At 39.0% G+C, this 25,516-nt stretch overlaps 3 protein-coding genes and 1 pseudogene across 4 annotated transcripts in view; 2 read left to right on the forward strand and 2 right to left on the reverse strand.

Annotated features, from left to right (window-relative positions):
- LOC148717630 (uncharacterized) overlaps nucleotides 1-5,248 on the forward strand; it is an 8,293-nt gene extending 3,045 nt beyond the window's left edge. Inside the window, exons 1-2 of the mRNA XM_088742862.1 lie at nucleotides 1-1,304; nucleotides 3,942-5,248. The exon at nucleotides 1-1,304 is cut by the window's left edge and continues 3,045 nt beyond it. The gene's annotated coding sequence lies outside the window, so the exon portion shown is untranslated. The remainder of the gene's footprint in view (nucleotides 1,305-3,941) is intronic.
- LOC148717631 (uncharacterized) lies at nucleotides 3,831-5,814 on the reverse strand (annotated as a pseudogene).
- Nucleotides 5,815-6,558: 744 nt separating this feature from the next.
- Nucleotides 6,559-16,217, reverse strand: LOC111322167 (counting factor associated protein D). The gene is made up of 10 exons (XM_088742851.1): nucleotides 15,848-16,217; nucleotides 14,438-14,656; nucleotides 13,698-13,873; nucleotides 12,875-13,115; nucleotides 11,449-11,917; nucleotides 10,463-10,668; nucleotides 10,060-10,151; nucleotides 9,224-9,385; nucleotides 8,619-8,808; nucleotides 6,559-7,975 (listed from the first exon to the last, which is right to left on the reverse strand). Exons 1-10 carry the CDS (start codon nucleotides 15,939-15,941, stop codon nucleotides 7,791-7,793), a joined length of 2,034 nt encoding a protein of 677 aa, XP_088598977.1. The 5' UTR covers nucleotides 15,942-16,217; the 3' UTR covers nucleotides 6,559-7,790.
- A 341-nt stretch (nucleotides 16,218-16,558) lies between these two features.
- On the forward strand, nucleotides 16,559-25,432 carry LOC111322156 (meiotic recombination protein SPO11). Of its 2 annotated transcripts, none has more exons than XM_088742861.1 (14): nucleotides 16,559-16,820; nucleotides 17,204-17,317; nucleotides 17,557-17,645; nucleotides 18,246-18,312; nucleotides 18,425-18,533; nucleotides 19,317-19,332; nucleotides 19,742-19,833; nucleotides 21,950-21,986; nucleotides 22,621-22,730; nucleotides 23,233-23,332; nucleotides 23,732-23,769; nucleotides 23,863-23,939; nucleotides 24,540-24,651; nucleotides 25,026-25,432. In XM_088742861.1, exons 1-14 carry the CDS (start codon nucleotides 16,582-16,584, stop codon nucleotides 25,143-25,145), a joined length of 1,320 nt encoding a protein of 439 aa, XP_088598987.1. In that variant the 5' UTR covers nucleotides 16,559-16,581; the 3' UTR covers nucleotides 25,146-25,432. The 2 variants fall into 2 exon arrangements, with proteins under 2 accessions (XP_088598987.1, XP_022780946.2); XM_022925211.2 differs by having other exon boundaries at nucleotides 16,560-16,820; nucleotides 19,763-19,833.
- Nucleotides 25,433-25,516: the final 84 nt, after the last annotated feature.

Raw genomic sequence — 25,516 nt, forward strand, 5'->3', positions numbered from 1 at the left:
TTTGGTTTCATTGTTGGTAAATTGTAACTTCATGTGTTTCCATTTAACCTCATTTAAACTGCAGAAACTGGCCAGCACGTGTTGTGCCTCTGGAGGTGCTTGATGACAATGTACGTACCTCGCGTAACATTAGCTAGATTTAAATGACCGAAATTCTCCAAAACGTAGCAACGAAGCAAGGTTGTTAACGGCACTTGAGAAATAATTTACAGGTCCACTTGAACGACTAATTAAGCTGATGAAATCGACCGAAAATCGAGCGAGTGACTCTTCAAAACAAATCAAGGTTTTGACCAGCGGACAACGTATGCGCATGCGAAAAGCGGGATCTTGTAAAGGCCAGATTTTGGAAACGCGCGAGACGCGCGTGGATTTTCTTTAGACGCGAAGGGAATTATTTAAAAAACAAGTCCGGTGACCCCACTATTTTATTTTAAAATTGGGTAGTGTGGACTAAGAGAAAAGTACTGGTAAAATTTAAAAAAATTCTCTGGACCGGATTTATAGCCACTCAAAAATTACGGTTTTTAGCAATTACATAAAATCTGCTTTAGAGATTTTTTTTTAACTCTCTATAATTGCTTCCACTTCCATGTAAAATTGGATTAAATTAAGAAAAATAGGGGTCACCGAGTTAATTTTTGCGCTATTAGCGTTAGAAGCTCCATGATGGCTCTTATTTACAACCATATGCTGTTGCTATGGTAACAGCTGATGACGCCACGTGATTATGTTTTGGTTCACTGATGATTGAGCTAGTAACTGTTACCAAGAAAGTGTAAGAAAAATTATTATTTTGTTTTATTGAATCCCTCAAATGTAAAAGTGCTAGAAAACCTAAAAACTATTGTGAGCCACCTTAACTGAATCTTTCGGTAACGACGAAAAAGCTGAGAATAGGCGACAGGGCTGAATAACGTCTGCGCATGTGCGAGATGTCATTACAACAAGATCAGAATTTCGCTGCAAACGTGATGGTGGTTCTTTCCTGTTCAGTTGAATAACGACAAGAAAGGAACTGAAAATCTTCCATTATTTTTGCACCTAAACACAAGTAGCTCCTTTTTATGCTTTTGAAATTGAAAATTTGAACAATCCGAAGTTTTTCCCCAAAGAAATGCCGAGAAATACGAGAAAACTTGTCGTTAACGCGGTAAATATTCTGAGCTTTGGAGACGCCTTTTGATTCAACCGCCACGACGCTTTCTTCGTTTCGATTTACACTCGTCTGCTTCGTTTGAGAAAGAAATGATGTTTGGGAGACATTGAAGGCAACATGAGAGTTTGGAAAAGTGTCGCCAGAGGTGAGTATTACGATCTTAGTTTGTTTTGTAATCAAAACGGCACCTTTCTTGCGCTAGTCGTAAGTTAATATTTATGTGAATACAAACGCTCTGTGTTGTCGTGAAACATGAATGGCCAGCACCTGCATGCACTCGTAAGCTGACTCGCAAAACTTAAAGCTAAGAAAAATGCTTTCTCAAGGAACGTATTGTTGGCTACGTGTAGCTACGTATTGTTGGCTCCGACGAAGGGCTAACGCTCGAAACGTCAGCTTTTGTAATCGTTAGGGTGGCCAATTTACAAAATTATTTCAACTTTGTTGATATATCCAAATTATTTCGTTACTCCCACCGACGCAGCCCCAAACAGTTTATTTCGAAACTATCAGCCTTTGTTACGTATACCTATACCCCTGTACAGTACTTTTTTTACTGTTTGCTTATCTTACTCGATCGATAAATTCTATTATTTGAATGAGACACATGTCACTGTTCCTAAATTATGAGGTATGTTGTTAATTGTCTTAAACCATAAAAGCAATTCAATAACTATTTTTTAAATAGTAATGAAGTGCAGGATGATGTGGAGGGAGTGTTTAATCAGAGAATCATTTTATTTTAGATTTACATGACTATCATACCTGCAGGTGCCCTCTTGTTGCAGTGCCCCCTCAGAGTTATTTACTTTTAATTAGTTAATACATTACAAACAAATTACATGTGTTATACTACAGAAATAGTAAGTTTGTGGGAAGTTGTTTACCTGAAGATGTTATTTCCTTATTTTGTAGTGTTTTGTCAAGTTGACTGGCCATGCTTTGTGAAGCACTCTCCTAACCATCCTCGGAGACCCAGGGGCAGTGAGTCGATTTCAAGTTGAGGGCAGAAGAGCCCCTGGGGACATTGTCTTACAAGACTAGTTCCAAACGGTCGCAGGCATTCTGGCATCTGATTGGTGCCAGAAAATCTTTGTGTTTTTCTGCCCAATCAGAGGGAAGTGTCGTTTGGAGTCCTTTCGTGTGTTTTAACACGCACATATACAACAAGTTCTGTAGCTCGCTATGTTTGCCTCGGCCGTGCGACGAAGCTTTGCGCGAGGGGAAAAGTTTCAGTCTCAGCACACAATGTAAGAGAAATCGATCAGATTGTCTGCGAAATCTTACCGGAAATTATACTGAATACTTTCGCAGGTATTACAAGAGAACGAGTTTAAAAGTTTGCGAGGTTCGTTTTAAAACATAATAGTTGCAGGCATTGATATGTCGCATTAAACGTTTGATGAGATGTAAGCTTAAATATTTTTAGATTTTTTGTACAATTTGTTGTGACTGAAACTTTTCCAAGGCCGTGAAGTTATTTCGTCGCACGGGCCACGCAGGTATGTCAAGCAACTGGCGCCTACGTAGCTTTCTGTGCGCGCCAAATTTTAATCGTTGCTTTGTAGTAAAGTCTTTACAATATGGCCAAACTTGCAGAGAACGTTAAGTACGTGGACGACCTCCAGCAAGCGCTTAAAGAAAGCTTAGCTGTGTTTCCGGTTAGCTAATTAAAATCTGAACAAAAACTAATCATCGAGAACATCGTGGAAAGGAGATATGTTTTCGGACAGTTACCGAAGGGGTTTGAAGAAAGTTAATCTTTCAACTGCTGCGTTGAGTGTTCAAATTCTTGAGCTCGAAAGGCCACGGATCCTCTTCTAGTCCCTTGGTCATTGTCACTTCACCTCTTTTGTCGATAGTTGAAGACCAAGTTAATTACCTTTGATCATTGGGAATCGATGCTGCTTTCATTGGGGAAAACAAAACCAAAGACAAAGAAATATTGGATGGAAAGGGCGAGCTTGCCTTATTGCAAATGTCAGCTTAGTACAGGGTTATCTACCCACATCTAATAAACAAAAGTTTCCACGTTCAGCATTTCTTTTTAATTTTTCAAGCGAAGATTAGATTAGATTTTGGCCGGGCGTGCACAAAAAAATGCGTAAGCGCCAGTTGTTCGACATACCTGCGTGGCCCGTGCGACGAAATAGCTTCACGGGATTGGAAAAGTTTCAGTGACAGCAAATTATACAAAAAAATCTTGAAAGATTTAGGCTTACATCTCATCTAACGTTTAGAGCGACATATCAATGCATTCAACCATTGTGTTTTATACGAACCTCCCAAACTTTTAAACTCGTTCTCTTGTGATACCTGCGAAAGTATTTAGTATAATTTCCGGTAAGATTTCGCGGACAATCTGATCGATTTCTCTTACATTGTGTGCTGAGACTGAAACTTTTCCCCTCGCTCAAAGCTTCGTCGCACGGCCGAGACAAACATAGCGAGCAACAAGCTTGTTCAATATGTGCATGTTAAAACACACGAAAGGACTCCAAACGACACTTCACTCTGGTTGGGCAGAAAAAAACAAAGATTTTCTGGCACCAATCAGATGCCAGAACGACTGCGACCGTTTGGAACTAGTCTTGTAGGACAATGTCCCCAGGGGCTCTTCTGCCCTTAACTTGAAATCGACTCACTGCCCCTGGGTCTCCGAGGATGTCTCCTAACAAAATTCATACCAAAACATCACCATGTCACTTATTAGGACAATTTTTATAATTAGAAATTGATTCTTATAATATTATTTTATGTTCATGTACCTGTCTGCCATCAGATGATTTAGTACTGGTTGGAGAAGATGTAGATGCCTTAGTGTTTCTCTGAAAAGTAAGGAGCAGATACAACAACAGCAACAACCTTTACAACTTTTATTTATTTATTCTAATTTCTAATGACTATTTTAACAAATTGGACATGCCCACAGGTAGCTAGCTAATCTAGGTGGGTCATGTCTTAACTAAGAAAAAAAGTTGGTTTACAAGTTTGCAGAAATCAGGAAATTAATTAGAGAGAATAAGTATACAGGTTTACAGAAATCGGGAAGTTAAATAAAAAGAGTAGGTATAAAAACAAAGATACCACAAAAATACAAAAATAGTACAAGTAAGGCTATACTTGTTATTCTAGAAATACATTAAAAACCTTAAGAAAATTTGACCTTTTAAATGATGTTTCGTATGTCGAGATAGGAGTCTTCCGAAGACAGAATATTGAAAAGTACTCTTTTAATTTTTATCTTCAAGTCATGTTTTGGGGAGATTCCTTAATGTAAGAGGCGTCTCGTTCCAAATTTTTGTTCCAATTCTAGAAAACGAGTTCAATTGAATAGAGAGCCTAGAGCTTTGTGTGTAGAAGTTGTGCGAAGCAGAGGATTGGATATTATAGGGGTGAATATTAGAAATGTCTTGAAACAGGTCTCGAATACTTCTAGGTGCGTTTTTGTGTCTAATATCAAACATCAGGTTAGCTGTAAACTCATAATAAGAAAATTGTAGCAGTAAAATAACAGCATCGGAAAATAGAGGAATTGCATGCAGATTGCAGTCAGAAAAATAGATAAAACGTAGAGCTCGTTTTTGCAGCTTTAGAAGCTTATCAAGATATGTTTTACATGCCTGGCCTCAAACTATTAGCCCGTAGCTCAGATAAGGTGCAACAAGAGATCTATAGATATTTATAGGAGTGTGTTTTGGAACAAAATGCTGTAGTTTAGATATTAGACCAATGGTTTGACTTATTTTAATTTTTATATGATCAATATAATGTTTCCAAGTTCGATGATTATCAATTAGTATTCCTAAGTATTTTATAAATTCCTTACATTCTAAAGCTACATTTTTATTCTGCTCGTTATCAAACATCATAATTTTAGGTTGATAAGTAAATTTTCTTCGAGCAGGAAAAAATATGACGAAATAAGATTTTCTTAAATTCAGGGTCAATATATTTAGCAGATACATGTTAAAATATTTTGGTATTGCTCTGGAACGATTTTTTGTGATAACAAAGTAGCAATTATGCAGTCTGGTTTTTTGGTGGGCCAAATTGGCAAATAAACAAACAAAATGTGGCTCCAGCCTATTTTATGTGTGTGTGAATTGTGTGAGACTGGTATTTCATTTTCAGGGGCATCAAATATTGAGTGCTTTTGCAATTATATCTATAATTATCTCAATGTTGCTTAAACAACATGAGGCAAAAATAAGCACTTCACTTACTTGTACTGGTGGAACATAATCTGGTTCATTGCAGAAAACACTATCAGCAATTGTAGAACACTTGTTGCACCATCGGGTTCCGGGCCGTTAAGTGGGGACATTAGCTCCAACCCGATCAAATAGACGGTAGAACCGCCTCGGGACTTTTCTCTTCGACAGCTCTTAGGAGTGCTCCAAGAGTGGACACGAGCAATATTCATTGGTTTCCCGAGCTGCTCTAATCCAATGCCGAGTGCAAGCCCAGCACATTAAACTTCCGTCCACAAACCGAGCAATGGCCTCGTCAAACCGCCTCAATCGACCTTGGCATGTTTCTCCAGCTCGTGTTCGCTTAATAAACCACCAAGTCCGCTCATTGGGCTTTGCATGGGAACTAAAGAACTATAGGATGGACGTCGATAACATCCAAAACACCGCCTAAGATGTCATCTGCTAAGTCTTCGATAAATCTATTGTGTTAACGCGCTGTTTTCACTAAGTGTACAACCTTTAAACCTCAGTGTACAAAAGTGTATGTGCTGGTCAATGAACGAGGGAACTAGCGTACAGATTTCTTTCTACCGTTTTCACTTTGGCACTACCTTTTCACCAAAAACCGGGCGCTATACGAAACTTTTTAAAAACGCCGCCATTTTTTCGAAGTTTGTTATGGTGCCCAGGCCATTGGCGCTAGCGCGAGCCAAGAGATCTCGCACATTCGCAGACGTTATTCAGCCCTGTTCTATGCACCGTTAACTTTTCTTACATATCTTTCTAATAAAAGATAAAAGCCCTCAATACACTGCGCCAACTCTACAGGAAAATAGCACAGATAGTGCGGGTACGTGTTAAGTAATTAAAAGGATCGCTCTTTTGACGGCATATTTCTTTTTTGTTATCCCTGTGCGCGCGCTGAATTGCATCAGCAAAAGCGCGCGCAAAAACTGTGTTCAGCCACCTTAAGTAACAAAGCTTCCCCTGTTATTAGGGACAGATCAAGAATTTCGAGAACCTCTACCGAGAAGTACCCCTTTTAAAAGACACGGGAAAGATCCCTAAACAAAACATCTCTCGAAGCCAAAAACACGACTATAAAAGTTTATGGCGCAAAGCGCCTTGCGAAAAGGAGGAACATCGCTGGGTATTTGGTACGGGAGCAGAGCGCGCAAAAAATTAAAGAGCAGTTCAACAATGTGCAACATTTCTTACAAAGTTTAATGCAATCTTCATTTTTAGGTTTAACACTTTATTTAAGTGGTGTATTAACGGTACATTCCCAATTATTTTAGGCCCTTTACTGGTGCGGCCCGTTAGTGTCTATACAAACATGGCATACAAAAAAATATGTAAACAATGATCACAAAAGAAATGCATGTATATACAGTTAATATTAATAATACTGAGACTAACTCATCTATCAGGGCATTTGCTTTACAAAACACATCTAAAAGTGTGAACGAAAACAAATGACCGAACGTGCATTTCTCTAAATAGCACTGAATAACTTGTCTGCATAAAAGAATGTAGCGAAATTTGAAAAAAGAAAGCTTTACAGGCCAATTATAATTACAAGAGCAGCTTAACATTCTTTGTGTCGGAGGTTAACCTCAGGCAACTCGTAAACACAACTAACACCAACACATCTCACCTTAACTTAATATGACGGAGCGTGAAGACTGCAGAATGAAAAATGTGAATTATCAAATGTTGAGGACTGTCAAGAATGTAATGCAAACGGTAGCTACATTGAATGCCGTACGATCTTGATAAGAAGCCAGCGAAACTGTGTCACGAGCAAAATATGACTACTCTACGAATTTAGCTAAGGAGACTTGGCTACGAATGCAGTTCGACCAAGCTACGAATATAATATGATTAAGCCACAAATATCGTACCACTAAGTCACGAATGCAGTCACGTCTAAGCTACGATTGAATATAGTACGACAAAGCTACGAATATAATACAACTAAGCTACGAATATAGCACGACTAAGCTACGAATATAGCACGACTAAGCTACGAATATAGCACGACTAAGCTACGAATATATAAAGCAAGACTAAGCCACGAATATAGCACGACTAAGCCCCGAATATACTCACGTCTAAGGCTACGAATGTAGTACAACAAAGCTAAGTATATAATACGACTAAGTTACGAATAAAGTACGAATAAGCCACGAACAAAAGACGATCAAGCTTCTAAATGATGCAGTCTCACCAAGCCATCTATACAGCTTCTTGAAAAATTTCTAATACCCGACCAAGGTGCTCCGAACTATCACCCGCTCAGCGACTCCAGCAGCTGCCCCAAAAAAGCTTGAGAAAGAAAATGCTGTTTGTTTTCATAGTCACCACATAAAAAGAGAGAGGAAAAGATGAGACTTTGCTAACTACGTGTTCTTATATCAAACACTTCTTTAAATTTAATCATTTCTGATCTTGACCACGACAGCCTTCTGCAGAACACCGCAATTGTCATTTCTCATGGCGATCTTGATATATCCCTCATCTCCCCAAGCTTTTGACCAAGAATTCTTAATCAGCCAATAGGGTTCATCCTTTTCAACTCCATATCCGACAGCTAAGGCCGCGTGATCCAATGCATGAGCTGAAAACGAGGATAAGAAACTCATCAAATTGGCCACCTTCACTGGTTAGGATGAATCGTACCTCGTGAATGAAATCCTTTAACTATTTATACTCTAACATCCGTAAATGTATTCTCCGTACTGTTCTTCATACACGTTCTAAGGTGCTGACAAGGAGTTTTTTAACAATCGAGAGCTTTTTAAGGTGGTTATCATTTTCTTTCTATTCTTGTGACATATCTATATAGATTTAGCCAAACTTAAAAGCGGAGCTCGCATTTTTTTCCCGGCACGTCTCAAGGGCGCAACGCCTTGTCCCGGCCAGGACTGGAACCCCGGTCGTCCGACTCGGAGCCTAGTGCACTGACCACCCGACTACTAGAAAAAGCCGTGGCATTGACGTGCCCACGGTACAGTTGACCGCGCATACCAAAAGTAGCACCTTGTACGGACTCCCGTACGGTCATAAGTCCAAATTTTTTTGGCTTGATGGGTTACTACTACCAATTTGTAAAATTATGAGGCTACGCTCTGCGAGCTCCGCTAATATTTGAATCAATGGTTATATTGTAAGAAGAAATTAGATGCTAGTCACGCCTAAGGGTCAAAGAGTTAAAAAACCTACACGCAGCCTTTAAATTACAATACGTGTAAATTACTTACTGCAATCAGAGTCATAATAAATTCCTGATCCGTAAAATTTAAAAGTCTTTGGCTGGGTGTTGATGAGGATACTGACTGGACCGTATATAGCAATGGCCTGCTTCAACTCCTGCTTGTTCCCTTTGGTAATATTCATGTAAAAATCCAGCTTAGCACCTGTTGTGGTATTTTTAAAGTGGCAGAAGCCCTCCTAAAAAATACGATAGAAAACAAAGTGAGTCTTCGAAACAGGAGGAGGGAGATTAGTGATTGGTAGAATCTATCCGCTCTGCTTTCACTCCTAACCATTTAAAACGAATTTGATTCATTGGATGATTGCAGTTGCGCATCCAGACCGTGAGCTAAGAGGGGGGGAGGGGGGGCTGTTTTCTCGTTAGTGTACACCTACCGGCTTTTCTTCCTTCTGCGATTCTTTTTTAACATAAAATATGGGGGGTGTGTGTAGGCACCCCGGGTCCCTCCCCCTAAATCCACCATTGAGAGTAAAAAACGTAATCCTTATTTTAGTAAAATGAGTTATTGACATTTGAGATATTAACAGGAAGAGCAGAACACAATAAGTATACTCCTAAAATTGTTTGATAAAGTTTCTTCAATCTTTTTACCTGAGCCAAATATTTTCCATAACTGTCTTCAGTAGCCAGTCCACCATGTTTAATGACCCACTGCATTGCTCGATGTGGATATCCTCCCTTACACCCTCGGTTACCAAACCCCCACGAGCAGTCTATAAGTTGCTGTTCAGACAGGTTAAGGAGGGTTCCAGTCTACAATAATATCATATTCGAAAATGAAATTATGTACGGTATGTGACATCAAAAGTCTTTCACCGTCGTGGCGACAGAATTGGCCAAAAAGGGTTAGGACGTGCCCCTCCTCTCAAAACTTTTTTACTACATCTCTCAATTAGTACGTGCGCTATAATTGGTCAATTTATTGGGCCATATTTCACCATACGGCCAGCTAATTCTAAGGTTTGAAGTCTTCCCCCTCTACTCGGACCCAGAGCGGACATAACAATGACCTACTTAACTTCGCTTTCTCGGTCTGTACTGTGAGTTACGAAACCTCGTATTTTCTGCTCGGATTTATGGCCTGCGTGCTTCGCGCCTTGGCTTCAAGTCCGCGGGGAAAAAAGTCTATCCGTAACTTACAGTACGACCTCGGATAGTAAGAGATGTCTCCTACAACAAATTCAAGCTAATTCACTCTCATAAGGTCCTCAAATTTGTGTCCGCTGTGCGTCGTATCCGATGAAAAACCTCAGAAAATGATAAAAAGTAGTTTCAAGGTACTCATCATCAGCCTAAAACACAAGTGAAACAAACCGGAGTAGACTATTAGTCTGACAAGCGCCATGTTCTGAGGGGACGGTGCTAACTGTCCACGATGCCAGCAACAATTATTATTAAAGCGCTGTGACATCTTTTTGTTCACAAACCTTGATAAAATAGGCCCCTTCCATGGCACCAGTAACAGAGTATGCATAACACGAGCCACAAATCCCTTGACTTCTTACCGGATTTACTGCACCTGGTGAAACAGTAGAACATTTTTCAATAAAGTTCACTGACAGGCCTCTAAGTGTTTAATCAATAATTTTACTCATTTGTTTTCCATAGTACCACTAAGTGCTTAATATGAATCCCACCCGATCTGGAATTTTCAAGAATTGCTTTCTGAACAATTCTTTAAGCCTCTCCTATCAGTTTTTGCTTCTCGATGGAAACCAGAAGGCTGACTAATTCACTAAGGTAAGAGTGACGTCTGTGTTTGTTTTGATTCATTTTGGCGACTACTCTGTTTGTTTGTATTTATCTATTATAAGAGTTCTTTCCTCTCACCCGATTTTTCCCAGTTAACGGTATCAGGTAGGGTTTTGACATTGGTACCCTCCGGTATTTCAAATCTCTTCCCGCCATTCAGTACATCAGGTTCTTTATCCGTCAGTAGTCCTTTCTTCTGTCTGATCTCTTCTTCAGTCATGTCGGCCATGTGATTTGCTTTGAGTCTATAGCCAAGGTTTTGGCGGTTTCTGGACTTGATAAACCTGTTAAGCGAGTTGGTCAAGATCAGTGATCGAAAATTTTCTGTTTACATATCACACTGTAGTTAAAAACCTCCAAGAAGCTAAAGTTAAACGTGTAGCAGTTCGTTTTAAGGCAAATCAAGGAATTCGGAAGAAATACAGACACTACTATAAGATTTTATATTTTATTTTAAAAGGTCTTTTTTATTTCAGGAAAAAAATAGGGTGATTTCCTAGGTACAAATAAAAATTTGTGATCTGGTTCTCACCTCTGGCACATATCGAAAACGCTTAGACTGTGGCCGTGTAGACTTCGTATCTCTATACACGCCCATTGTCTCCCTATCTGTTTCAACTACTACCGTTGCAAGGACCATACTGTAGTTCGGACCAAATAACGTAATCTTCAGATAAGATTACTGTTAAGAATAAAAGTTTTCTTTCTCTTTGCCTGGTCCACCTGAACTAGTTGTGGCTATTACAAACGGAAGATAAAGTCCTCTCACGCAAGTAAACTCGTCGAATTGGCACCCAACACCCCTCTATGGTTTACACACGTTCTGTGTCAATAATGAAAAATGGGATGAATGGCGAGAAAGGGCGGGAAGATGAGAGACCCTGGGAACGAGGTTGTGGCAGAGGCAGTTCTCTTCGTTCTCCGAATTAACGACCTACAATTACCAGCGAGACAGTCTGACCGTCAAGGTAGGTTCCCAATCACAGAAGTGAATGCATAAACAACGGAGTCACACAAGATCTTAAATAAAGATTAATAAGTTGTTGGTTGCCATGCCGACCCACCTCAAGCTATGTCTGTAGATGTCTTTCCGTGACTCATGCTCCCGCTTTGAGATATAATTCTTCTTATATCTCGCCTTGAAAGATTGAAATAAAGTATTCACCACGTCTTCATAGTGGCGCATAACATCTTTGTAATCAGACTTCTGGTCCACATTTCTGAACGCTCCCGCAGTCTTGGGAGCTGGTGACGGTCGAGTCTGCTTCTTGTCCTTAAGAGACTGCTGGAGGTTTGAGGTGGGTTCTGTGGGCTCAAATGTGTCTCTGTTAACCGTCGGCATTTTTTTTAAGGAATCTAACAGGTACTGCAAAGGATCGGCTTCCGTGCGAGAGGGAGTGGTAACAAAATTTGACAGGTGAGACAGAGTATATGGAGATCCTGATGTACTGTGCGGCATGAATTCCACAATAGGATTGATCTCACCAAGGGACTTCTCCAGTTTCTCGTGGGAAAAATCAAAGCATTGGAGATCTGGATAAATGATCAAAATCATTCAAAACTTGATTTGTCTCGCAAAGAATATACATATCGATACCCTGATAGTAGGTTAATGAATTTAATCATTGTGCCAAGAAAATATCAGAACAAGCGCCGTGATTAGTCCAGAAAACTACCGCCTCTCTTTTGACTAATCGTATTTCAAACTAAAACGAATCGCGACTTGACCATCCTCATTCTTTCGCTATGTGAACAATTTTCTTGTTTTTCTTCTGAGTGGCTGATGTGGTTGCTTTGGTATTTGTTTTACGACAAAGCTATAAATCGAGATGCCATCAGTTCAAGAAAAACACACAACCAGAACGGAAATGAAAAGTCTTGCAACAGGCCTGACATGTATCCAGGTTCAACCCCCAACCTTTAACGACGGAATGATTGATTTTATCCAAGATAAGGACTCTTGGTGAACGGGGGGTTGGTGCGGGGCAACTATATTGGAGACTAATATAGCGATTTAACCAAATTTAAAAGCAGAGCAATTTTAAATTGAGTGTCGAAAGAAGTCTGGGATTGCTTTTGATTTTGCTTTACTTCGCTCTGTGATTAGTCCAGAAAACTCGTGCCACTTTCTAAACCAATCAGATGCAAAACTTAAACAATCACGACTTGGTCGCCCGCGTTTTCCCGCGCTTCAAAAGATTTTAGGTGTTCTTATTTTGCGTTCTCATAGGCTCTTGAAGGTATTTTCTTCCTTCTGGTTGGCTGTTGTGATTAATTTGGTTTTGGTTTAACGACACTCAATGGAAAAGCACCCTAATAACTAAGATACGAAGAAACACATGGAATTTATAAGGTAGAGTTACTCTTTAGTATCCGATCTTCCGATTAAGAGTTAATATCCTTCGCCTGTTGTACAACGATAAAGGAAACACAAAACACAAAAGTCACCTCTTAAAAGCTACTGTGGCTGCAGCACAATCAATAGCATACCTGTTGGTATATCAAACACTGAATAATTGAATTTCCAAGCTTCAAACTCATGGTAATCGAGGATGTAATGATCATAGTATGACGCTAGTAATGTATCGTATCCCATCATCTCGTACCGGAGTGGTTTTAATGGACGGGTTTTAGTTGTGTACAATGTATATGTGTTGACCTTGTCGTAAATTGTGAACGAGTGTTCCCATTTAGCACACTCTGAACCATTTAGCTCAGTGGAACCGGAGTACTGAAAGAAATATATAATGATAAGAATGATAATTGTGATAAGAAAGAGGAGTGTACAGTGCAATGTACAACGAAGAGAAAGATATAATAATGTCATTATCCTTTCACCAAAGAACTTAATAGAGGCTAGAGATTACTTTTCCCAATTGACTGTTGTGATTTAAACCAAATTACAATAAAGATGTCGTAGAAAAAAGGGGAAAAAACAGAAAACTGAAAAATGCAAAATAGAATTTTAGCAGCATATAATAGCATAACTCTGACTCTATGCCCAGCGGACGAAAAGTTTTCACAGAATTTCAAATGAAACATTTTTTCAAACTTCTTGAGGGTATTAGATGTTGTTTAGGAATTTCAAGCGATTCCATTAAACTAAAAAATATATACATGCAGTATGCTTGTGCTAATTTTCTTTAATTTGGCTTTTTCCTATTTTCTTTTTGCTTAGTTTTTGACAATGCTATTGCAACTAGGTGTCAGTATATCTATTCGCCTTTGGTTTGTGATTCACAAACTCTTTTCGTACACTTCCAACACACTATTTGGGTTATCACGTCGGTAAGTCAATTGCAAATGGCCTCACCTTGAAATATGAGGGTGCTGGTATAATATTCTGAGCTTTAATTGGAAATTTCTTCGTTCCACGCCTGTGCATACATCCAGTGAACGTTTTATGTTTCACTTCAGAATATTCTGGAACAATTTTGCATGCAAACCCGTGCCTACCCAGATCTCCGCGCTGAAATGTTTTGTCCATTCCTGGGAAGAAACATAAAAAATTAAACGTGTAGCTGAGATTAAAAGTTCGGAAGGAAAGCCTCTTGCCGTAGTAAGACGCTCCAACGAAATCTTCGTATCAAATGCAGTTGAAGGTTTAATTTTTTGGTCGTAGCAGAATCTTTGCCCAGGGAGGGGAGGGGGTATTTGGGTCAATTTTTGCTGGGTATGCACAGCTGGCTTCTCAAAATTCCCACACTATTATATTCTATTCTGTGGCCAGTTATTGACTCCGTCTTAGTTACCTTTGGGCCGCAAATTCCTACTTACCAGAATTTCCTTACCACCGAAAAACCCGAACACGTGCGACACTATTAAAAATATGTCCTCGTTATAGTATCAAGTCGTGCAAATGCGACCCCATCCACCGGCACGTTCGTTCCCATTAGCCTCTTACAAGGAAATACCCCCTAGGAATCTTCGCTGTTTATTTGATAAGGGATAGAGGTTTTATACGTTGATGAAAAAGACAGAAGGTACGAAAAATTTAGTTATTGCAGTCCATGACATATATTCGTGCAAAAGTGTAGATAAAATAGATCGTACCATTATAGTAATCAATTCTGCTCATCTTTTTAGATTTGGAGTACCAAGCCTCAAAGGGTTCCACGATGTCTCCATAAGGAAGTGATAACACACCTTTAGTGTGGTAATTATCGGGGAACTGTAAAATCTCCTCTACTGTAAAAACGTGACGCGTCATGCGCTGTCCAAGAGGCGTGTCTTTCTTTTCATGATCTTGGCAGAAGACGTAATAAATGATTCCTGTGTCGAGAATTCAAATCGCACATATGTTACTTGGAACTGAAATATCAGCCTTAAATAGGGCTGTGGTACTTCTGGGTGATTAAATTTTAAAATAAAAATATATGATTGTAGCTTAAGCACTCAAAGACCCTTTAAAACCCAACGCCAAGCTTGATTAGACTATGGACCTATCTAAATGACGATGAACATAGAGGTTCCCGATTTCCGAAGCAATCAATGATATATCGATGGTATAATGGAACGTCCGAAAAACGGAAGCCTTTGAGACAAGAAAAAATGACTAAGTGGACGGCGAGTTTGGAAAAATTTAGGGCCAGTAATTCAGAAGAGGTCTATCCCAAACCACGGTTTTACGCAAGCAGTGGGTCTTACGTATTCTCTATAAGAGGTTTGTTTTCATCAAATAAATGTCCTTCCTCTACTTACTTTCGGCCTTCTTATCTCTGTTAACAAAAATAAACGTTCAGATAAAAGAGTTAACTAAATTCAAGATAGTTTAGACCGCGGTTTTGTTAAACAGCGGCTAAACTTTGTTTAAATAACCGGCCCGTAGGGTTTGAAAAGGTATGGAACCATTCGATGGTATATAAGTCCGCGGTTTTGTTAAACAGCGGCTAAACTTTGTTTAAATAACCGACCCGTAGGGTTTGAAAAGGTATGGAACCATTCGATGGTATATAAGACCGCGGTTTTGTTAAACAGCGGCTAAACTTTGTTTAAATAACCGACCCGTAGGGTTTGAAAAGGTATGGAACCATTCGATGGTATATAAGACCGCGGTTTTGTTAAACAGCGGCTAAACTTTGTTTAAATAACCGGCCCGTAGGGTTTGAAAAGGTATGGAACCATTCGATGGTATGTAAGTCCGAGGTTTCCAATAGAAACGCGATCAGAATGAAAATTAAGTGCATAATGAAAAAGATAACGAACCATTGAAAGTAAACGGTGGACAGAAAAAAAAAAGAAAATTTACAGCGAATTATGTTGAAAAATAGAATAGGGTAAAGTTTTAAAGAGGCTAAAAGAAGTAAGGCTTCGACGATGATCTGTGCAGTACTGTCCGTATATAAACAATTTACATTCTGTCCTCTAAAAGTGACAGCACTTCTGCCCCAGGGAGTAACACCTACCGTGAACGCTTAATACCGATCTTAGAGAAAATCAAATTTCTAACAAACTAACACATACCAGCTGCAAGAAGGAAGACCAACAACAACAAACGTCTGCGCAAACTTCGAGTTCTATTTAAAGTTGTCTTGAACCACGACGGCGCCTTCACCATGCATAAACTTGTCAACCAAAGATCGACTCAATAACCACAGTCCTCGCATCGGAACACCAATCCTTGAATGCGGGTCGCTCAAAGATTCCTGTCTAGATTAGAATTTCTTCGGAGATTTTTCAGGGCAAAATGTCTGAATCTTTACCTTATCATTGTCCTCGTACGCGTTCCCTTTTCCTAAGGAGTGGCTCTTCTCAGGTCACTTGTGTGGAAGTAATTTTGGTGCAGTGACCATGAGTTTGGCGCCATGATCATGAACCTTTTCAGACTCTGACGAAATGTTTTTACCGCGCTCTACTCAGGTGGCCAAACTACATGTAACCTGCTAGGTCCCAGGCAACCGCGCGAGATGCGCCATAAACTCCCAGTTCTAAGACTACTAAGATCACAAATAAGCGATGAAAAACGAATATATCACAACTTCGACTTAAACTACAAATATAACATACGCTCCATTCGAGAGTTATTCAAGAGTATTTTTAGTACTTTCTCCGTGAAATATTTTGCCTTCTCAATTGACCTAAAGGATGAAAAACATCATAGCTAACCACCTGTTTTTGAGGAGCAGGTGCCTGGCATCCTTGAATTTAAATGAACATACTATTTCTCCAATTCAAGAATGATCAAATACGGTAGATAAATGTCTTTTTGTGGCTCTAAGGTTCACTTGATCTTCGTGAGTTTTTTTATAGCTAGCGCTAGGCTGCATTGCATTGTGGGAGATAATTCAAAGATGGCGGCCAACTCAAACACAGAATTTTGGCGTTGTGTCAACCAACTTAAAATACAGCTGCAATCTTTGGATAGAATAGATTCAATGCAGAAATCAAGTGATGAATTAGATGAAAAAAGTATTGTAAAACCTAAGACGTTATCCAGGTAGGGACTTTCTCCGCAAGAAAAAGTCTCGCTGAAAGTTCTGTAAGTCGATCGATCTAGGACAGCATGTAAGCGTAGAGGACTTTGAAGAAATTCTGTAAACGCTTTAAATTAATTCCTTCAAAATATCTGCTTCACTTTCATTAATTAGCATTCTCCGTAAAAGTTCTCTCGTGGTTTATATAGCGTCGTATGTGAGTGTCAATAAGGACGTTGCTGAGGTTTTGATTGTAGTTTTTCAGAAAAGTTATCGTGGTCAAAATATTTATTTCAGAAAACAAGAGTGTTGGATTACTTACATAAATATATGTATTACATTTACCTGGAAATCAAGCGATCCATGAATTGTACTCATTAAGTGATTTCCAGTTATCTATCTGTAGAGATGAAGTCATTACTAAACTAGAAGAAATTATTCAGACAATAGTTGAGGATATCTCACAAAATAAACCTCCTTCCCTGAAGTATAACTGCAGAAATTCGTGGAAGAACACCAGGTAAGTTAACACTTTATATTGTGTTTAGTGGTAATAATAATGAAAGAGGTTCTGAAATTAATGATAACTACATTGTTTAGTTTGGATAATCATGATAATAAATATGATATGATTACGATATTGATAATAGTGTTAATAAAGATAACTAAACCTAGATATGTTAGAATTTCTTTTTTTATCCAAGGAACTGTTACACGTCATAGGAGTATGAGTGAAAACATATTCTGCCTATTTAACAGGTTTAACAGTGCAGTTGGAATTGAAATGATTGACGATGTCAACCAGACAGAACACAGATTCAGTTCCATGGCATCAATTGGAAAGTTTGGTAACACCAGAGTATAATTTGTTACGATTCAAATAGTGTAGCTCAGCAAAGAAATGAAAGAAGCATGTGAATGAGGGGGGGGGGGGGTAGTACTGTTTTATAAAGGAAGGAAGGGATGAGAGGAAAAGGATTGACACAAAGAAAAGGTGGGGGGGTGGGAAAGGAAGAGAGGAGGAGTGTTAGAGATTGGAGCAGAGAAATTGAAGAGTTAGCCTTAAAAATATCTTTGCAGATAAAATGTGCAGGGGAAAAAATTATAGAACGATATGGGTACTGATAGGTGTTTTATGGATGCTGTCTGATACACATTTGATGCACACAGAATAAACTTAACAGCTCTCATGTAAACAAGCTGCAGTTTTAATGGACTACTCAACATTTGGACACAGCATATAAAATAAAATGGTCACACTAAGTTATAGAGATAGCAGGGAACAGACGTCATTTAAGAAAAAGTGACATGATTAGCTTCAAGAGCATTAACGCTTTCTTATTTGTCAAATCCTGTTTGGTTGACAGTAATCCTATGGTCAGATGAAAATGTAAAACAAGAATGAGTGTTGGAAGAGATCTCTAATGTGTTTTTTTTTTCACACATAGCTGCAACACTAAGGGTCATGGCATTTTGCTACAAACTTCTCCAGCAAGATACTTATGCAACAAAACGGTCAGTCTATTATACAAAATTTTTGAGGCAATACCAAACATAAAGTGCTCTTGAGGGGTTAAGTGAGGTCTGATTAATTAATCTCCTTTTGCAACTTTTAACTGATCTGCAGAGATATCTATTATTCTGATGTTCCATTCTTTGGGAATCAGAATGTTGTGGATTCAATCATTGACAACATTGCATGCATGCTGAAAGTTCCAAGACACTGTTTACATGTGGTAAGTTAGTTCAAATGTGCAACTAGAAGCTTTCATTTTCAAGGCTGTGCTCTAAGGAAAATTGAATGGAGCCCAGTGCTCTGAAACTGTGAAATCCAGGGTGCCCAGCATATGCTTTGTATGAAAAAACTAAAATTTCCGAGTCGCCCAAGAGCAAAAGTAAGGCACCAGAAATGTCTCCTTGTTGTCAATCAGCAGCCATCTGATTCTGTCTTCACACCAGATTTAGTTGTCATCAGTGCCAGTTTGTTCCTATCATGATCAATAATTGGCAGTAAATTAGGTCAGTCTCTTTCCAAGTTACTAGTATATGCTGTCAAAAAGTTTTGCCTGCCTGTGAAAATCAGTTGCCATCCTGCTGAAAACATGAATGAAACCCCTGTATGTAAATGTATATAACCACACTTACTTTTTCGTTACAAGTTATGCATAAATACTCTCACGAGTGCTTCACTATCAAGAAACCCAGTAAAACCCATTCAACCCTTTACACCCTTTCATCAGCAGGTATATTCTCCATACTGTCCTCTATACATTTCCTGTGGTGCTTACCTGGAGAATTTGGTTAACAATCAAGAGCTTCTATAATTTATGATTATGATTTCCTTAATGTTTGATTCAGGGGTGATATTGTAAGGAGAAATTAGATGCAGGTCACTCTGAGGTGGCAAAGTTAAATGCAAAAGTTCTTCTCAGAAAATAATTAAAAGTCACCTTTAAAATTCAAGCAAGGAAAACTTATCTAAGTGCAACTGTCAGACTTTTTCTCTTTTTTTCTTTCAGCTGGCTGCATCTAAAGGTAAGCTCTGTTTCTCATTTTCAAACAGTATATTGTAACAGCAGAGAAAGCTTGTGGTTTAATGATATAAGGATGATAATGTTTGAGAGTGCCTCCTGTAAATGTATCTCAGTCTTCAAACAACCTCACTGGTCTCAATTGAAAGGACAGGGACAGGGTGCTTCAAGATCGCCGGAGTTAGTTTCCTGTAAAAGTCAAAGTTGACTCACTAAAACGTTTGTAGAAAGAGCAGTTAAAAAAAAGCTAACTCAGACGATGGTACACGTAGCATCGTTATGAAAGAAAAGAAGGGAGAAATACCTAATTGAAAGAAAAGAGTGCTTGACCAAGACCATCTGTTTCATTTGACTCCTACCTTAAGTTAGTAGTTCACCTACAGGGTGTTATGTCATCTGTATTTGCTATGCAGGGTTCTTATCTTTTACTGTAGGTTGTATCGCTGGAGACCTAAGGTACAAAGAACACGATGGCTCTTCTGTGGATTGCAGCGATAGTAACTCGGTTTGGCCTGTCATTTTAATTTTTGTTTGTTTGTTTGTTTACGTTATGGGTTTTTGTAGTTTTGTACAGTGCCCCGCTATGCTCTTCTTGAGACTGAAATACAGTGGCTACAAAAAATGGGTAAATACAAAGGTAGAGTTTGGTATAATTAACAATTATTCCACGAGCGCGCGTTGGATTTGAGGTGATAGATAGCCAACGAGGCGCGTAGCGCCTCGTTGGCTATAATCATTTCATATCCAACAAGCGCGAGTGGAATAATTGTTTCATTAAAAACGCCCCCAAGAAATTATTATTTTGTAAGAAGAAACCGGATTTTTTAGCTCCCTTTTGATTTTAAGCTGACGCGTACGCTTACCATATTTGTAGATTATGGTATATTGGCTCATATACCAGAATGGCTAAGCCAATAAAAAGTCTTGAATTGCATTATCCAATGATCCAGTTTTTAATAATGATTGCTATTCAGTGAGAAAGACCTTTTCCCGCCGCAACGCGAATCTTCGATAAGCTGATTGCTACTTAACAATTATTCCACAAGCGCGCGTTGGATATGAGATGATAGATAGCCAACGAGGCGCGTAGCGCCGAGTTGGCTATAATCATCTCATATCCAACAAGCGCGAGTGGAATAATTGTTTTATTAAAAACGTTAAATTAAATTATTAAATTTTATCAAATATTTAGCTCCCTTATAATTTTAAGCTGACACGCACGCTTACCATATTTGTAGATTACGGTATATTGGCTGATATACCATAATGGCTAAGCCAATAAAAAGTCTTGAATTGCATTATCCAATGATCTAGTTTTTAATAAAACAGATTATTAAAAACTAGATCATTGGATAATGCAATTCAAGACTTTTTATTGGCTTAGCCATTATGGTATATCAGACAATATACCATAATCTACAAATATGGTAAGCGTACGTGGCAGCTTAAAATTAAAAGGGAGCTAAAAATTTAATAAAATTTAATAATTTAATTTAAAGTTTTTAATAAAACAATTATTCCACTCGCGCTTGTTGGATATGAGATGATTATAGCCAACTCGGCGCTACGCGCCTCGTTGGCTATCTATCATCTCATATCCAACGCGCGCTCGTGGAATAATTGTTAAATATGTGATATCGTATATGATAATAGCCGACAGGCACCCCGCATGGTGCCTCAATTCTCGGTGGAGAACGAATAGACGAAACATGAAATGTCTTCGTGAGATAAAATAACGACGAAGGATGGGTTTATTCTAAACTGTTCCGTTAACAGAAACGATTTGAAAGTAAGTAAGTAAGTAAGTAAGTAAGTAAGTAATTTATTTATCCACATTTCACAATTGAGTATAACTCGTTTTAACGTGAACGTGCCAGGTTAAAATACCTTCAGAGGATTACCCAAGAAAAAGGCCTCTAAGGCTGATTCAGTAATAATGACTTGTTTGTCGTTGCACGTGATCAGTGTATGGATTAACGGAGGCTTGACGTTGACGCATAGTGTTGCAGTAGAGAGATTTAGCATCCTGTATATATGAAACGTGCACGACGAGAGTAACCGCGTGACCTTGTTTTTCCCGCTATTTTTTCACGTGTGCCAGTTGCGCTTTGCCATTTTTAAGTGGAAGTAACAAGTTTCGTGTTTGTCGTGTACGTACTTGATTCTCTTCACTTTTTCTCTCACAGAGTAGAAGTTAACTACCGAGGAAAGGTGCAGGAAAACTATTCCTCGTAAGTTATGCAGGGGCGCCTTCAAATCCACCACGACGAGAACTCATGCGAAGCTAAAACAGAAAGGTTCACGCTATATTACGTGAAATGTGAAAGGGCAAGCCGACGTTTGCCGTTTCACGCAAACGCAGTGCTAAGTCTCTCTACTATACAACACTGTGTTCAACAGAAAAATTGCAATTTTATTTTGTCACAAATTGTCGAAAGGTTAGGTTATTCTTGAGAGTCAAAAACACGGCGAGTGTCACAGTTTCAAATTTACTTTTTAATGGTGAACAAATTCAGGGTAGTTTGGCAAACAGTAAAGATAAGCTAGGAATACATGACGTTTTGGATTGAAATACCTAACTAAAAATCTGTTTTGACTCTTGGTTTCTTGTTCGCTGTTAGGGAACACTTGTGTCTTCTCACGTGCAGGGAATTTACGGTATCCTTGTAAAGTAAGCAAGACTACGTAAAAGTCTCTGGCTTGATTCAATGTTAAGTACTCTTGGACTACCACTGGTAAATTAAATACTCAAAGGCAATTGTCTGATTGTATATTAACTTCTTACGAAAAACGACCGAGGGCCAATATTTCTCGGTACGGCTTGAGAAAGCGTAGTTAGTAAGTAGTTTGTTATCTGGCACTCGGGCCAAACTTGATTATTTTGGATTTGCTGGATTTCGCGAGACGAAAATACACGGCAAATACCGACTATGGTCGAATAATCTCTTGGCACGAATCAGAACGTTCGGATTTACCTAAAGACTACCTTGCTATGTAATAAAGCCAAATGCTGAATAGCAAACATTTCCCGTGGGACAGTACAGCCCATTGGTTTAATTTAATTTTCTATCCCCGCAGAACGTTTTGTAATGTGTAAAGAGTAATCACGGAAAGGTATTTCTCGCTTGAATGGTCTGGTCGAAATTAAAGCTGCATTGCTATATAAGATATATAAAGCACTGCTCCTTATTATAAGTTAATTTTCACGCATAGTGTTTAAACCAAAACCAGAGGAAAATCCGACCGGTTCTGTTACGTTTTTGGTATTTATTCTTAGCTATCGACCGACTAGATATACATTCGGACGCCAAATTTGTGTTAGTTGTGGAGAAAGAAGCTTCCTTCCAGCGGTTGATGGACGACAATGTATTACACAGGTTACATCCGTGTATTGTCATTACTGTAAGTACAAGTACAGCTTCTTCATTAGAGCGTATACGAAACAAAACCAAAGTAAGTGAAGAGAGGAAATGTATCACGAGGAACTAATAAGAACCCAGAAGAAAAACAAGCCGACTGCTTAAAGCGCGGGAGAACGCAGCCGCGACCAAGTCGAGATTGGTTTTAGTTTTGCATCTGATTGGTTGAGAGAGAGGTGCAAGTCTTCTGGACTAATCAGAGCGAAATAGAGTAAAACCGAAGCAATCACGGATTATTTTCAACAGTCAATTGAAAACTGCTCTATTTAACTATCACTCTAGGTTTACGTTTTCATATTGTCAAATATGGGATGACTGATTAAAAGAGGAACACCGCACTTTTACTCTGAGTTTAGGTTGCGACGTCGTTTTCCTTGTTCTTAAGTTTGTATAATTTTATCCTCATTGCAATACAACAAACGATACTGTTTTAGTTGCTGGGTTGAATAATTTTTGTAAGCATGCTATATGACTTGAAATTTAAGGGTAAAGGTTTTCCGGATGTGAATACGCGCATGATGATCCGCCGATTGTGGTACACTCTCCAAATACCCATCTTAGCCCTTGTGGATGCAGACCCTCATGGTGAGTGACAATCCTCTTTCCTCTCTCTTGTGATCTCTTAAAGGAGCATATGCTTACTTAATGAAGCTTGGTACGACGTCAGTAAAACTTTCCTTACCAAATTTTTGTAAATCTTCATGAGAATTAAACAAGGGGCACGAGTCGACTGTTGAACTAGGGAATACTCGATCTAAATTCTGAATTCGACCAATTTAATGGGGCAACTTCTCTGCGTTAATCCAGCATGGCGAGCGAGATATATTCAACTTAAGTTGAATATATCTGAAGTTTCCTCAACAAACAGGCTGCAGCAAATTCCGTTAAGTACGTCGCCTATGTGATACCATGCAGAAATTATAGTAATTTGCTTTCCTGAAAAAACTTTACGTGATCAAGAGTTTACTTCATTTTCATCCACAGGTATAGAGATCCTTAGCGTGTATAAGTTTGGTTCAAAGGTACGCCTGTGGAGGCAAACTGCTGACATTCATTTGTGAGACATTTTTGCTGAATTCCCTTACTAATCAATCAGTGGTCGCTGAATTTTCCAGGCTCTCTCGTTTGATGCACATAGCTTAACAGTTCCTGTTTTAAAGTGGCTCGGCGTTTTGCCCAGTGACATCATCAGGTATCTTCGTTTGAAAGGACGATCTATGTTGTGTAATAAATTGCATTATGTCAGTGAAACGTGGGCCGTGAAAAAAACATTCCGAGTGACATTCATTTTGGAAAGTATTACGCGCTTCCTAGGCAGCTTTAAGGTTTATTGTTCAAGTATATTTAATCCATGTTTATCTCCCAAAATCTATGCTTGTGGTATTTTTTTAGCAAGTTTTTGTCTAGTTAGTGGTCAATTATGGTTCCAAATGGCTTCTTTTAATCGTTTTGTTTTTTTCTTTTTTTGTAATACCCCTTTACTAAAGAACCAGCGGTTTACCTTTATTAAGCCGTCATCCAGCCAATCCCCGTGGGTGGGTGACCGCTAAATTCAGGTTCGTCTGTGACTTTGTTCCGTGGCGTTTACTCTCGGAGCGCTGTCCGAGCGAGATCTGGAAGGGTTCGGTGACGTCACTATTCAAAGTAGGTTCCAGTTTTGACCACGCTAAGAGCTGGAGTTACTGGCTACATGTACACTGAACAGCACTAAGGGAACGCATTCGGAACATCGTCTTCAAGATAGAGTTTTGGTCGTTCGTCCCCTAACGTCAATTTCTCCGCCTTATTCCAGGTTGTCTATTCCGCGTGATCAACTGATACCGCTTACCGAACGAGACAAATACAAAGCACGTGAGCTGCTTGACAGACCTTACATTCAGTCCCATGAAGTTTGGAAAAAGGAGGTATTTGACGACTCTCAAACGCCCCTTCACCTTCGACCGCGTGTGTCAGAATGAGAACGAACTGTTGTGACCCAGAATTGGTCGAGTTCTCACCTTGTCCCTCAACGTTCTCTCCATCAAAAGAACTTAAGCGGCTATGTTATCACTACTTCCCAGTGGTGAACAGTGATACCGTCCTCAGAGATTCAAGTCTTTTGGCAAGCTTTAAATGACATAAATGATCGCGAGATATCGCGAATTCTATCAAGTTTAAGCAATGTCAATTATGGTTCAGATAGGAGTTCAAAGCCTTGGAACAAATTTAAACTAGACATAACGTTTTTGTAGTTTTTTGTTCGTCTCCTTCAAGTGCTGAAATTTTTCTTTTTTTTCAGATTGAGACAATGCTATCCCAGGGGTTCAAGGCAGAGATTCAAGCTCTTTCCTCCATCTCCTTTAATTTTCTTTCAGAGACTTATCTTCCTGTTAAGATCAAGCACGGCCGATGGATCTGATGTCAAGACTATCACTTGGCTTCCACTGTGCTTCACATGTACTTAACTTTAAGAATGCAATGACGCCACCTCTCTGAGGGAATCATAGTGACTACAGCAACAGATTTCTGAGTAACAATCAATCAACCACCAGACATCTATGGATTGTATATTCGCTAACGTAGAGTTTAGGCCATTAATTCAATTTTCTCAACACAATGTAACGAAAATCTGCAATCAATATTCGAAATACTTTTTAAGCAGTTGAAAAAAGTAATTGGTTGGAAATAAATCTGTTCTTTCATGCAGCTTACCTTGCTTTTCTTATCGCTCTAAACCTCAAGAGTGACTAAAATATAATTTCTCCATACAGTTTTATCCCTGAATCACAC

This window comes from Stylophora pistillata, chromosome 13, assembly GCF_964205215.1.
Source record: "Stylophora pistillata chromosome 13, jaStyPist1.2, whole genome shotgun sequence".
Taxonomy (NCBI): domain Eukaryota; kingdom Metazoa; phylum Cnidaria; class Anthozoa; order Scleractinia; family Pocilloporidae; genus Stylophora; species Stylophora pistillata.

Coding starts and splice junctions, on each gene's coding strand:
- LOC111322167 (XM_088742851.1), bottom strand. CDS start 15,941: ATGGTGAAGGCGCCGTCGTGGTTCAAGACAACTTTAAATAGAACTCGA. Junction 10,669..11,448: donor ATCTACAGACATAGCTTGAG/GTGGGTCGGCAT, acceptor CTCGCTTAACAG/GTTTATCAAGTCCAGAAACC. Junction 9,386..10,059: donor AAGGGGCCTATTTTATCAAG/GTTTGTGAACAA, acceptor ATATTATTGTAG/ACTGGAACCCTCCTTAACCT.
- LOC111322156 (XM_088742861.1), top strand. CDS start 16,582: ATGTCTTTTTGTGGCTCTAAGGTTCACTTGATCTTCGTGAGTTTTTTT. Junction 22,731..23,232: donor ATCCGTGTATTGTCATTACT/GTAAGTACAAGT, acceptor TTGAAATTTAAG/GGTAAAGGTTTTCCGGATGT. Junction 23,333..23,731: donor TGTGGATGCAGACCCTCATG/GTGAGTGACAAT, acceptor TTTCATCCACAG/GTATAGAGATCCTTAGCGTG.